This window comes from Gymnoscopelus braueri (genome assembly GCF_963280865.1).
Source record: "Gymnoscopelus braueri genome assembly, chromosome: 17".
Taxonomy (NCBI): Eukaryota; Metazoa; Chordata; class Actinopteri; order Myctophiformes; family Myctophidae; genus Gymnoscopelus; species Gymnoscopelus braueri.
In genome coordinates this window covers 19027106-19039481 of record NC_137617.1, presented here as the reverse complement: position 1 = coordinate 19039481, position 12376 = coordinate 19027106, and the positions used below count along the sequence as shown (strand labels likewise).

Genomic DNA, 12376 nt, shown 5'->3' with positions numbered 1-12376 from the left:
AAATAGCAAATAATTAGCCAAACTCTTTCTTTGTCCTGTCTTTGCTCTCTCTACACTGTAGTAATGAAGATAAAATGTCCCATCCTTAGTTTGATTACTGTAACAAATTTATTGATTGATGTATTCGTTCATTCATTCATTCACAGGTTCCCTCCAGTAAGTGAGCAGGCTCCAGTTGGAACAAAAGTAGGAGCCATTTTGGCTGCAGCTGTCAATCAAACTATTATCTACTCTATCGTCGACGGCAACGAGAGAGGTGACTATGCATTTTTATCCATTTTCTCCCATATATGACAAAATATGGATGCCAGGTTGAAAGTGATTAAGGCTATTATGTAAACAAGGCAGCAAAATCGATTACTGGTACCTATTTCCCATAGCCATCAATAGGAGAATACTTACAGAACACTAATTAGAAGCACTGTAAGTTACACATATTGCTTGGTTGTTAAATACTGGATTCATTCATGACCCAACTTCATCCTGTGGAAACAAATTGATAATCACGCACAGCCAGTTAGTAATTAGTAATTGATTGATTTTACATTATTTGACCGCGTGACCCAAACTTGCTGTTGATAGTCGCTTGACCAGAGACCTCACGGTGCATTATGGTCTGTTTTGACCATTGCAATGACCACGACATAATTATTACAGTGCTTAGAGTAGATAGAATAGACACTGTATGGTACAGAAAGCAATGAATTCTGACACTACAGAAAACAAGTCTGTCTGTCTCACCTAAAATATAGTTTCAGTTAATTAGTCGTTTCAGCACTTTTGCTGAAACTGTTGCTGAGTAAGTGTTCTCATGCCATTAGATTTTGCGAAGTTGCCCTGACTTCTCACCATGGTGAAGTTAGGAAGGGGGGGGGCATTACAAATTAACAGCCAACTGTTAAAGGCTACTGTGGGAGTAAGACTTGCCCAAACCCTCTTCATCTATCATAAAATATTATGGGCAGTGGAACTGTTCATAAAAGTCTAAAAGGTTTGTGTGTCTTGTACACACTTACTCTCACTCACTCTCTCTCTCTCTCTCTCTCTCTCTCTCTCTCTCTCTCTCTCTCTCTCTCTCTCTCTCTCTCTCTCTCTCTCTCTCTCTCTCTCTCTCTCTCTCTCTCTCTCTCTCTCTCTCTCTGTGTCCAGGTGTGTTCAGATTGAACAACACTACCGGAGTGATTTACACAGCCAAGCTGCTGGACTATGAGACCAACAGCAGCTACGTTTTGAAAGTGGAGGCTGACTCCATGGGAGTGGTGTCCTCCAACCTCCGTGCACCCTCCAAGAGTAAGTCTGTGCATTGCATGTGTTTGTGTCAGAGAGAGTCTAAATGGCTCTTTCTCTCTTCTTCTTCTTCTTCTTCCACTTTCTTTCTTCATGTAGCCTAGTCTCTCTTTTCTTCTCCGAACTCATATGTCTGTCCTCCTTTCCTTCCTTACAAGTACATTTGCTTGTCTGAGCTTGAAGTCTGTATAGTCTACTCTATGGCGAGAGCGACTCGTCAAGGCTCCATCGGAAATTATAACTGAAGTGAATGTTTCTCAAATTAGTCTCTTCCTCTTCTTTCACATTGGGAAGAAATACATTCTACATCCCGCCTTCTTTCTCTGTTAGTTTGTTCCGGATTTATTTTCCTCTTCCACTTCCCTCTCTTTCTCTTTCCTTCCTTTCCGTCTTTTCTTCCTCTCACAACAGGCCCGCTTCCTTTCCTTTCCTTTCATTTCCTTCGCCTCTCGGCGCCTCTGCTTTCTTCTTTAATTATGCTGTTCCCCACATGCTGTGTTCATTTAGGAGAGACTTTGGAATTTGAATTAGAGTTTTAAATGAGTGCACTTCCGCAGTGATTAAGAATGGCACAAAATGGATTCTTCTGTCTTCGCCAATTATCACGCCAAATGTTTTCAGCGTGAGTTTCAAGCACATCGCAAATCAATTTGACTTCAACAACATGTATTCACTCCTCAGTGATGAATTCCACTCTGAGAGGAAAACACTGAATGATAAGCAGTTGTTTGGCTCAGCTTGTTGTGCTGGCTTTTTCTTCTTGCATTACTTTTCGAAAAACCAAGCTAATGTGTTGGTTTTTGAGTCTATGAACAAACTTTATATTGAACTTTATTTAGTTAGAGTTTAGTTATTTGTTATGCACTCTACAGTGCTTCTGGGGGTCCCTGGCACAACATATAATCAGGTGGGGGTCCGCGGCCACATGCATATCATTGTGGGGTTCCTTGGCTCCAAAAAGTTTGAGAACCACTGCTCTACGCGACATGACACTTTTGAAGACTGTTACAACCACCAGTCTTATAACTGTTGGCCACTGAGCGGAACTATTGTACATGCCAGTGAGGAGCCCCCACCGGAAGGACATACAGTATCCTAACTCCTGCCGTTCAACACCCCTCACTGACAGGTGCTGGCCACAGCCATTAGGAGTCGCTAGCACAGTGATAAAGATCACCCTCCCTGCCTGGCATATCCCTCCCCCGAACCACTGAACACGGTGGATGTGTTTGTATAGACAAATCCACAGAGCTGCTGCCTGTAGCTGCTGTGTCGCGGTGCGGAGCGGCACCCGCTTGACACCGCAGTTATGATTGCCGTTCTGTGAATTTGTCTATAGACCAGGGGTAGGCATTAGGCAACCTTAGGCACGGCCGGGTTGTTGGCACAGGGGACGGTGATCACTGGCACAGTGGCAAATTACATTTTATTTTCTAAATGTAGTCAAGTAAATCAAGTCCCCTCACATCGGTATGCAAATTACATCCTGCACATAATTCAACATTTATTCTAACTCTGACTGGGTAGTGAGTCTGGGAGATAGGTGGGGTTATAGTCTAATACTGATATGAAAGAAAATAGAAGAAGAAAAAATAAAGGTTAAGTATATGGAAAATCAAAATCTGTTTGAAATATTTTATTTTGATGTGGTGTCATAATTAAACTTAATGTTGATGTTGGCACACTGACTATCAAGAAAATGAGCACTTGGCACTTCATGTCAAAAAGGTTGCCGACCCCTGGTACAGACCCTCGGCCATGTGTCCACTGCAGTGGATTCCAAGCTCTAGACTCAGCGGTGGAGGGCAGATCCCTGTGCCGCCTGAGCACCCCGCAGATAATTTGATGACCGGGTGTGTATCCGGTAGGAGACACAAATAATCTACTTTGTGTCTCCTACCGGCAGTGGTGGAAAAAGTACTCAAATTCTTTACTTAAGTAAAAGTACCAATACTGCAATATAAAAATACTTTGTTACAAGTAAAAGTCCAGAATAAAAAAAATACTTGAGTAAAAGTACAAAAGTATTGGCATCAAAATGTACTTAAAGTACCAAAAGTAAAAGTACTAAATATTTGAAAATAGCCGACGTTGTGAGCTTGTAGATCTGCTATTTTCAATTAGCATAGGTTTAAAATAGGTTTAAAGTAGTTAATGTATGTTTCATTATATCATAATTTATATCTGAAAAGTAACTAGTAACTTAAGTTTTCAAATAATTGTAGTGGAGTAAAAGTACAATATTTGCCTCTGAGATGTAGTGGAGTAGAAGTAAAAGTATTGGAAATTGGAAATACTCAAGTAAAGTACAAATACCTCAAAATTGTACTTAAGTACAGTACTTAAGTAAATGTACTTAGTTACTTTCCACCACTGCCTACCGGATACATTAGCCGGTAGGAGACGGGAATCAAATTATTGGCTTAGGAATGCCACAAAAACAAAAATAAATCCATGGATTCAAGGCTTCATGGGGTGTGCAATTGATCGAAAATAAGTCATTTTTTGGGTGAACTCCTCCTTTAAAGATAGTTTGAATTTGATGCTAAACAATGTCACAGTCACCTTTTAAAATAGTTTAAATGTGATGGTACACCATGTCACAGTCACATGTGGGTGTAGTTTGATCCATCTATGTTCTAGATGCAATATTCAATTCATTGTGAATAAAAGAAGCAGTTAGGCAAATGTTTAGATATTGTGTAGGCTTTGTTTAGCCAAGACACATTTATCCCTAATTTAGAAGGTACAGTTTTAGTGAATAGCACTATTGAATGGCCTTTACTACATGCCATTATATTACTGGATGCAATTCAACTCAAGGCAAAATTGTACTGTAAAATCCTGAGAGTTACCCTTATGTGCACAGCCAGGAGTTGTATCAATAGCTGCCTTTTGAAATGTGCTGTTTAGACTTATTAAGACATTAGCCGTTGATAGTCGGTTAATGTACAGCTAACATTTGGACCAGAGATTTTCTCTCAAAGATTCGTACATGCACATGCACTTAATCAGAGAGCTAAGATGGCGTGGCCACCTGCTGTGCCTTGCAGCCTGGAATATTTAAGGGTTCAGTTGTCATGCTCATGGGGGCTTCTGCAGAGCTGATGCTGTATCCAGTACAACAACAGCCATGGTCCAGTAGTCTGCACACAGCTGGAGCACACTTTCCTCTTATGCCTGATTTATATTTGGTTGTGCATCGTGTCGTGCACCGAAAATAGCAGATCTACAAACTCACAAGGCGTCACACTGCGACACCTTGTGAGTTTGTAGAGCTGCTATTTTTGGTGCACAACACCGGCGTGCAACCAAATATAAATTAGGCCTAAGTGTTTATTTTGAGACTTATTTGAGACACGAGTTGTTGCCAACAGCAACAACTTGTTGCCAACAGCAGTAATGAACTAGATTAGAAGAATGTTGCCTAAAATGTGTTTTTCTGCTCGTTACAGAGCATCACCAAACATTCCTTAATTTTCTACATTTTGATTTCTGTGAGCAGTACACAGATGAGCAGTACACTGATGAGCATTCCAGCGCTATATTATTTTGCTTGTGCGTGCGTGTGCGTGTGTGTGTGTGTGTGTGTGTGTGTGTGTGTGTGTGTGTGTGTGTGTGTGTGTGTGTGTGTGTGTGTGTGTGTGTGTGTGTGTGTGTGGTGTTTGTGGGTGGGTGTTTCTGTCTCCCTCAGCCAACACAGCCAAGGTGGTGATCGATGTCCGCGATGAAAACGACCACCTACCAGTCTTCACCAAACCACTCTACTTAGGTGGAGTTGCAGAAGATGCCAAAACATTCACTTCAGTTCTGCAAGTACAGGTAACACAAATGTACACAAATGTACACACAAATATACACAAGTAAGACGCGCGAACGCGGGAAGCGAACGCAGACCTTCTTTTTTTGTTGTCTTTTTAAAATTGTTATGTTGTGTATTTACGGACTTGTAATCCGTGTTATTTCACCGTGATGGGGAGAGCGTAGAGAGAAAGTCACGTGACTGGGTCCGCCTCGTATTGAAGTTAATGGGGGGGATATGGTTCTCCTATGCACAGAGTTTCGGAGTTCCTAGTCATCTATGCACGGAATTTCCGCTTCTCAATCCGTGCTATTTCACCGTGTTTGGGGGGCGATCGGGTTGGTTTCATAGTAAGCTCCACTCTGACATCTGTCATCAGCCAATGAGAGCGTGAGTCACATGGGGGTGCGGCTGCACACAGGCAGTGCACACAGAGCCACACACAGACAGAGCCACACACAACCAGAGCACGGTTTCATAGTAAGCTCCACTTGGGCGGAGGCGCGCTTCGCACGCCGCGCGCCTCCTTCCATGTTCGCAATTACTACTTGAGCTCCTTGTTCAAGGGAAAAGTTTACAAATAAAAGGCACGCACATGCAAGCGAAGGGATACATACATGTACGTTCAAATACAAAATAAAGTCTGCACACTGGATCATGCTCCTATGGATAATTTAACCATATGAACCCTAGCATCTCTACTCTGGACATGTCTTAATAGGCTATTATTTGGCGAAAATAGGCGAGCATTTGCCAAAAATAGCAGATAAAGAGCTTGTAGATTGGCTACTTGATGACAGTGAGATTTGATGTAGGAGGAATAAAGGGACCCCAGTCAACAAAGTATATATGGTTGAAGTAGTTCATGTATTACCACCAAGGAGATGATTTCAGCATCTAGCTCTTCCTCAGACAACAAAAGCGGTTAATGTGGGAATCAAATCAATTAGCTGTTTACTCTCCTTAAAGGGAGATGTTGATGTGCATTTCTGTTCATAGTCAGCTATATTTACCATACATAATACTATGCTTAGTTGTTTACCATACTGACAGAAAATAAGTTCTGTCTATGCTGGCCTTTTTTTAATTCATGTTCCTACATGATGTATTCTCATGCAAGCTCTGGCCTTGCCTGCCATTATCATCATGGTTCAGATATTCTGAACATAGCAAACAAGGACAATGTCACAGCCGCCGTGGATAGCAGTTAAAGAGGGTGCTACTGTAGCTTTCACATTCATGGATTGTACCCCAGTGACATCACTGGAGTTTGCAGCACAACTTCGGTGGCCTTTCAGAGGAACACAGCAGACTGCTCCGTGTTACGGCTGTAAATGGAACGTCAGCCTTACAACAAATGTAGCAGTATGTGGATAATCGTCATGGTTTACCTTCAAATATCCTGTGCAGTATGAAATCCAAACATAAAACTCTTATCATGGAAATATATTTTGTTTTTGTCACACCTTTTCTCAACCAATTTCCATTTTGGACAGGGAGGTTGGTGTTTCTCTCTGACATGAACTATTGTTAGTTTAAGTGCGTAGCAAGGTTTATTGTCGAGGACAGCAGGGAGTTGAGGAGTGATGATGAATGGTGTGGACAGACTGAAATGGCAGGCTGATTGGCAGGTAAGCAGGTTCGCGGGCGGGCGGGCCAGGCCAGGAATGATCCTGAACACAGTGGCAAAAACAGTCAGCAACAACCTTGGAACCAAAACACAAACGGCTAATAACTGAACTATGGAGGTCTGAAGCGTGTCACGGCCACTGAAGCTGAAACAACAAATATGACTCCTAGAGCCAGGGTTAATATGCAGCAGAGGTGATGAGCTGATGGATGGCAGGTGTGTTGGCTGATGGAGGTGATGCGCTCGTTGAAGACAGGTGTGCACGATCCAGGTGAGCGAGTGGCAGGACAGGAACACACACGCACACATAGAGACACACACATACAGACAGACCAACAAGTGACACTGATTTAGAGGGAAACACAGAAACACAAGGGAAGATACTGGGGCACGGCCGTGGCTGTGACATCTGGCTGTAAGCAAAAGGCAAGTGATCCAATCAGTATGACTGGTGCTAATGCATTATGCATGTATAATGCATAATGCTCATTTTCTCGTGAGAATGGGCTCTGCAGACAAAACACTGGAGTAGCTATTCCCTCTAACTGGGCCTAACTGGGCCTCCCTCTCCCTCCCCCTTCATGTCTTATAATTGGCTAGAAGCTTGGCATCTCTTGGCAATGCAGACTCATGTTAACGGAACTCACCTCATCTCAGCTACATTGTCAGTAGCATGGGAGGCGAGGATGTTAAGAAAAATGGGTGTATTTCAATAATTGGTCATAGTTCGGTGGTTCTCAAAAGATTAAACATCAAGGACCCCCAAATTGGTGTTGTCGCTGTCGGGTGGAAGGAAGCCTTGTACAGTATGTCCAAACATTACTGTTCAGGAAATGGGAAAAATAACCTGCATTCAAATGGATGTAGATATTTGGTAGGGCATTAATTTACGGAAAACATTAAAAGTCTAAATACAGATACAAGGTTCTTGAGATATTTATTTGACCCCCATCTGAAAAGTAAAGAGTTTGTGCCAGGGGTCAACATTTGTCAAAATGTTTCGAAAATATAAAATCTACAAGCTCACAGCGTGTGGCGATGCAATGCTTCATGATCTTGTGTAATATCTTCTATTTTCAAATAGCCAAAAAATACAACAAGGCTTAACTGATTAAACTGTTCCTAATTTTGTTGGGGACCTCTGGAACCCCCTCAAGGGCACCTAGGGATCCCTGGACCTCACTTTGGGAACCACTGAAGTTGACCAATTAGAACTGTCACTCAAATTTGGGAGTAGTGACGTCACTGTTTTTGAGAGTAGGTTTGCTGTGAAAAACAGACTCAAATAGCTTCTCAAAAGATTATCTCCATTTCCACAGCACACAGTAATAATATTTTGGGGATCTACAGTACTGTACGAATTCTCCCAGAGTTCATATCGGTTCATGTGAGCGCTTTGGGTTTTGACTGCTTGTAGGCTGGTTTCTCCAAATGGAACTAATCCAAAATCCAGCAGGTAATCAGATTAACTAGTCGGATTATCTCTCTCCCTCCCTCTTTTCTCTCTCACTCTCTCCACTGTCTCTGGTGGATTGATATTCACAAGTTTGACACACAGCAGCAGAATCAGTACAGCTGCCGCTAATAGGCAAAAAAGTTGGGCCTAATGAAAGCTGACAACCCACCAAAAGCACGTTAGCTTTCATTTCATTTTATTTTCACCATTTATTATCAGTCTGTGCAACTTTGTTCTCCAAATAAAGTGGAATTGGCCAAGTGTGCCAGTTTACTACCCTCAAACCCTCAAAGAGGCCACTCTTTCTTAAACAAATCCAACAGTTTTTGCTGCTCCGCTAGTGCGTGGTTTATTAAATTACAGGTCTGTCACAACACAAAATGCGTCTTGGGCTCATCTCCTCTAGCTTCTAAATGGTCCCCACCTGACCCAATAGCAATCTGTTTCAAAGAGCCCATTCTACACATGACCAATTGGCTTTTCTAGGTCCCCGGCTGAAAGATCGAAAGGTTAGAACTTTCTGCATTATTAAATAACATAGTTAATTATGAGAGAGGGGGAGACAGACAGACAGACAGACAGACAGACAGACAGACAGGACAGCTGGATCTGCACCAAACTTGACACAAACACTGTTCTGCCATGATAATAGTCACACCAGGGGCCACATGTGACCCCCAGGGGCCACGTTAGGGGCCATGCGAATAGTCACACCATTGCTCTGATCAGCGCAATATAGGACTGGAATTAAAGTCTGCATATCGGCCTGAAAATGGACAAAACTGTCCCACTGAGTTACCAGGAAGCCCCCTACCCCACCGCTGTATTTTACTCCGTTTTGATATGTTACACAGTGTTTGAATACGGATTTGCCAATGATGAGACTGGAGCTGGCTTACAGTAATCTACTCTGCTGTCAACTGAACTCTTTAAATAGAGAGAGCAGATAGCCAGCTGAGACACCAGCTCACTGAAGGGAGAGAACCTGAGGTATGGGCGGGAGGGGAGGGGGGGGGGGGTGATGGCTAGACAGAATAAGTAATAGTCTGCTGGGTGACTGTTGCACTAGAAGGAATGCATGCACCATAGCATGTTTTTTGAAAGTGAATTAAGTTGGCTTATGGATGGATGGACGGACGGACAGACATGTAGACAAACAGAAACACAGACATGCTCACAACAGGATGCATTGTGAGCTTGTAGATCAGCTATTTTGGTGCATAACACAGAGGCACAACTAAGTATAATGCCTGCTTCAGGGTTAAGGTTAAAAATGCAAAAAATAAATAAGGAAAAATAGCAATTATATAATTGCTTACAAGTATAGTAATACCATGTGTGTACGGGCATGCTCGCCAGTGGTGGAAGAAGTGCTCACATTCTTTACTTGAGTAAAAGTATCAATACCACAATGTAGAAATACACTGTTACAAGTAAAAGTTCGGTATTCAAATTTACTTGAGTAAAAGTACAAAAGTATTGGCATCAAAATATACTTAAAGTAATGATTACGCAGAATGTCCCATTTCACAAGTTTTCAAATGTATAAAACTAGAGGCTTACCACTACGCAGCCCTCACACACTGAGTCATAGTGTTGGGGGCTTTGTCAGAGTACCCATTGTACCCATCTGGCTGTGTCCCTTTTATGCCCATATAATATCTGTATCTGTCAGTCCTTGTCCCTTTTATGCCCATACATAGAGGTTAGACAACACACACCATATTTGGGCGGTTCTGCATTGGGTACTCCTTATGGTTCAGTCAGATAACTCACAAATAGATTGAACCAATATTTTATTATAGAATGAGAATACAAGTGTGGATATGATATTTTATCTTGGCGTTCAGGCTCTGCCACATTTTTCTCCCTGCACAGCACAATTAGACAACCATCATTAACCATTAAGAGCAGGGAGATAGATATACAATAACAACCCCCCATGGGGGGCAGAGCTAATAGCAGAGCCCACTGGTGGTGCTGGGGTGGCGGTGGGAGCAAACAGCCGCATAACAACAAACCAGGGACACGTACAGTGGAAGGAAGGCAGATTTAGGTGAGCTTAAATACCCTGCAGTGCATAACACTGTATACACCCACATAGTAATGTGCCTGTGTGTAACCTCTCGAGTATATTCTGCCTGAACTAACCTCCAAGCTACGTATACTTTATGACTGTGTCAGAGTGACGTCAGAGGTCCGGCCCGCGCCCGCCCGCCGGCCTGCTTTAGTAACTAAAGTTTTCAAATAGTTGTAGTGGAGTAAAAGTACAATATTTGCCTCTGAGATGTAGTAGAGTAGAAGTAAAAGTATTGCAAAATTGTAAACTTTCCACCACTGATGCTCGCCCATGCTTGGCACGTCCATGCAATGCTTGTGCGCCTGCGTTTGTGTGCATTGTGAGTTAGTGCCTCTGTCTACATGTTCCATGGCAGATAACAGAGCTATACAGACTGGATGGCAGCCTCTCATAATTGTGTTCTCTCTACACACATTGTCAGTGTTCTCCAACTTTTTTTTGTAGCTGTCACTTTTCACAAATAATAGACCCAGACATAATTGGATCCTGTGTGTATTAATTTATTTTCATCTTGAATTCCTTTCTTTATCTCATTCCTCACTTGTTTTGTTATTTCCTCCATCCTTGCTTCCTTTCCTCCTTTTTGACTTTATTCTCTGTTCTTCTTCTTTTTCTTCTTCTTCTTCACCTCCATTCATGTTTCATTTCCTTCCTTTTCCTATAACTTGATATCCTTGCCTCCATTCTAATATCCAACCCCTTGTGAACAGGGTCCCTCTGAACAACTCAATTTAAAAGAGTTGCATGCTAGGCAGTTGGGAAATGACAGTGAAGGTATGCAACCATCATTGCTTTTATTTTGTCTTATAAATCAATTATTTGCTGCAAGGTTTGTTTGGGGGGGGGGGGGGAACACTTTAATCTTTCGGGAACGTTAACCGAGATTAAAGAGCTCTAAAGTGCTGTAGTCACTTGCACTTTGTTTTCCGAAAAGTGCTATATAAATAGAGTTGTTCTTATTATCGAAGGCCCGGTGACAGGGGCTTTAATATTCACCGTGCTATTTGACAGATCCCACACTCCAACACTCGGAAGTGGCATTGCATGCCAAGTTATCTGCAGTCAAATGCTGTCAATTGACAGCGCAAACTATGTTCTATTCATACTTACGCTATGTTGCGGTTGGTATTCCTGTGAAGACGGTGTGTATCGCTGCATGTATTGATGTACTGTTGAGAAGTTGTCCTAATCTTGTCAAACACCTTTAACAAGGCTGGGGCTGTCAAAGACCCAGATCTATAGCTGCTACATTTTACCTGTCTCCTTCCTTCCTTCCTTCCTTCCTTCCTTCCTTCCTTCCTTCCTTCCTTCCTTCCTTCCCGCATTCCACTGTTCCTTCCTGCCTCCCTTCCTCCCTCCCTGCCCTACCTCCACTCTTCCTCTGATATTGCTGTTGTTTGCGGCATGCGAGAACATATTACTTTTCCTCCTCCCTGTCGCAGTCTTTGCTCTTAATGTGCGGGGCGTCTCAGAGCTAGAGGTTTAGTCTATACTGCCAGCCCTTCTCGTAAAGAACTGGCATTGAATCAATGTCTCCCAGACTGTGTGTGTGTGCGTGTGCGCGCGCGTGTGAGAGAGAGTGAGGGTGTGAAAGAGAATGAGGTAGACAACACAGGCTAGACAGTTAGACAGCCTGACAGACTGCATGAATAACCCATGTGCGGCTCAAAGCACCACTACGCCTCTTACTGCCGCCTCCGAGTACTACAACAAATAATGAGACAACGAGACGTTTCTAACTCCTCTTCGGGGGTCAAACGTCCCAGAAAGCAAGTGACTTTGAACATTTTTTTACGAGCCAACAGTGTGCTTTGTTCCCAATCCTCTGATGAAACTCAGTACATCTACCACTTACTGCTCTGTCAGTACTGCTCAGATCAAACAGGGTGCTGTGTTCCGTTGACATGTAGCTGCTCAAACAAGTACAGTATACTGTATAACTTCCAAGTAAGTATCTAGTCTACAAACTGATAATTGTGTTGTCTGAAATACTGAAATACAGGGGATCTTGGACCCCCTTATTGGCACCTGGTAATCTTCAAGTCAGCTTTTAGGGGAGGGATACTTTGTTACGATCCAGTCTAGGGGAAATGAAAAGACATAAAGTGAATTGTTGCTTTA

At 42.7% G+C, this 12376-nt stretch overlaps 1 protein-coding gene across 1 annotated transcript in view; it reads left to right on the top strand.

Annotated features, from left to right (window-relative positions):
- Positions 1–12376, top strand: part of LOC308104748 (protocadherin-15-like) — a 249305-nt gene that overhangs the window by 195945 nt on the left and 40984 nt on the right. The window contains exons 28-30 of the mRNA XM_080455256.1: positions 147–256; positions 1150–1290; positions 4982–5109. Of these exons, the coding sequence (XP_080311382.1) occupies positions 147–256; positions 1150–1290; positions 4982–5109 (379 nt within the window). The remainder of the gene's footprint in view (positions 1–146; positions 257–1149; positions 1291–4981; positions 5110–12376) is intronic.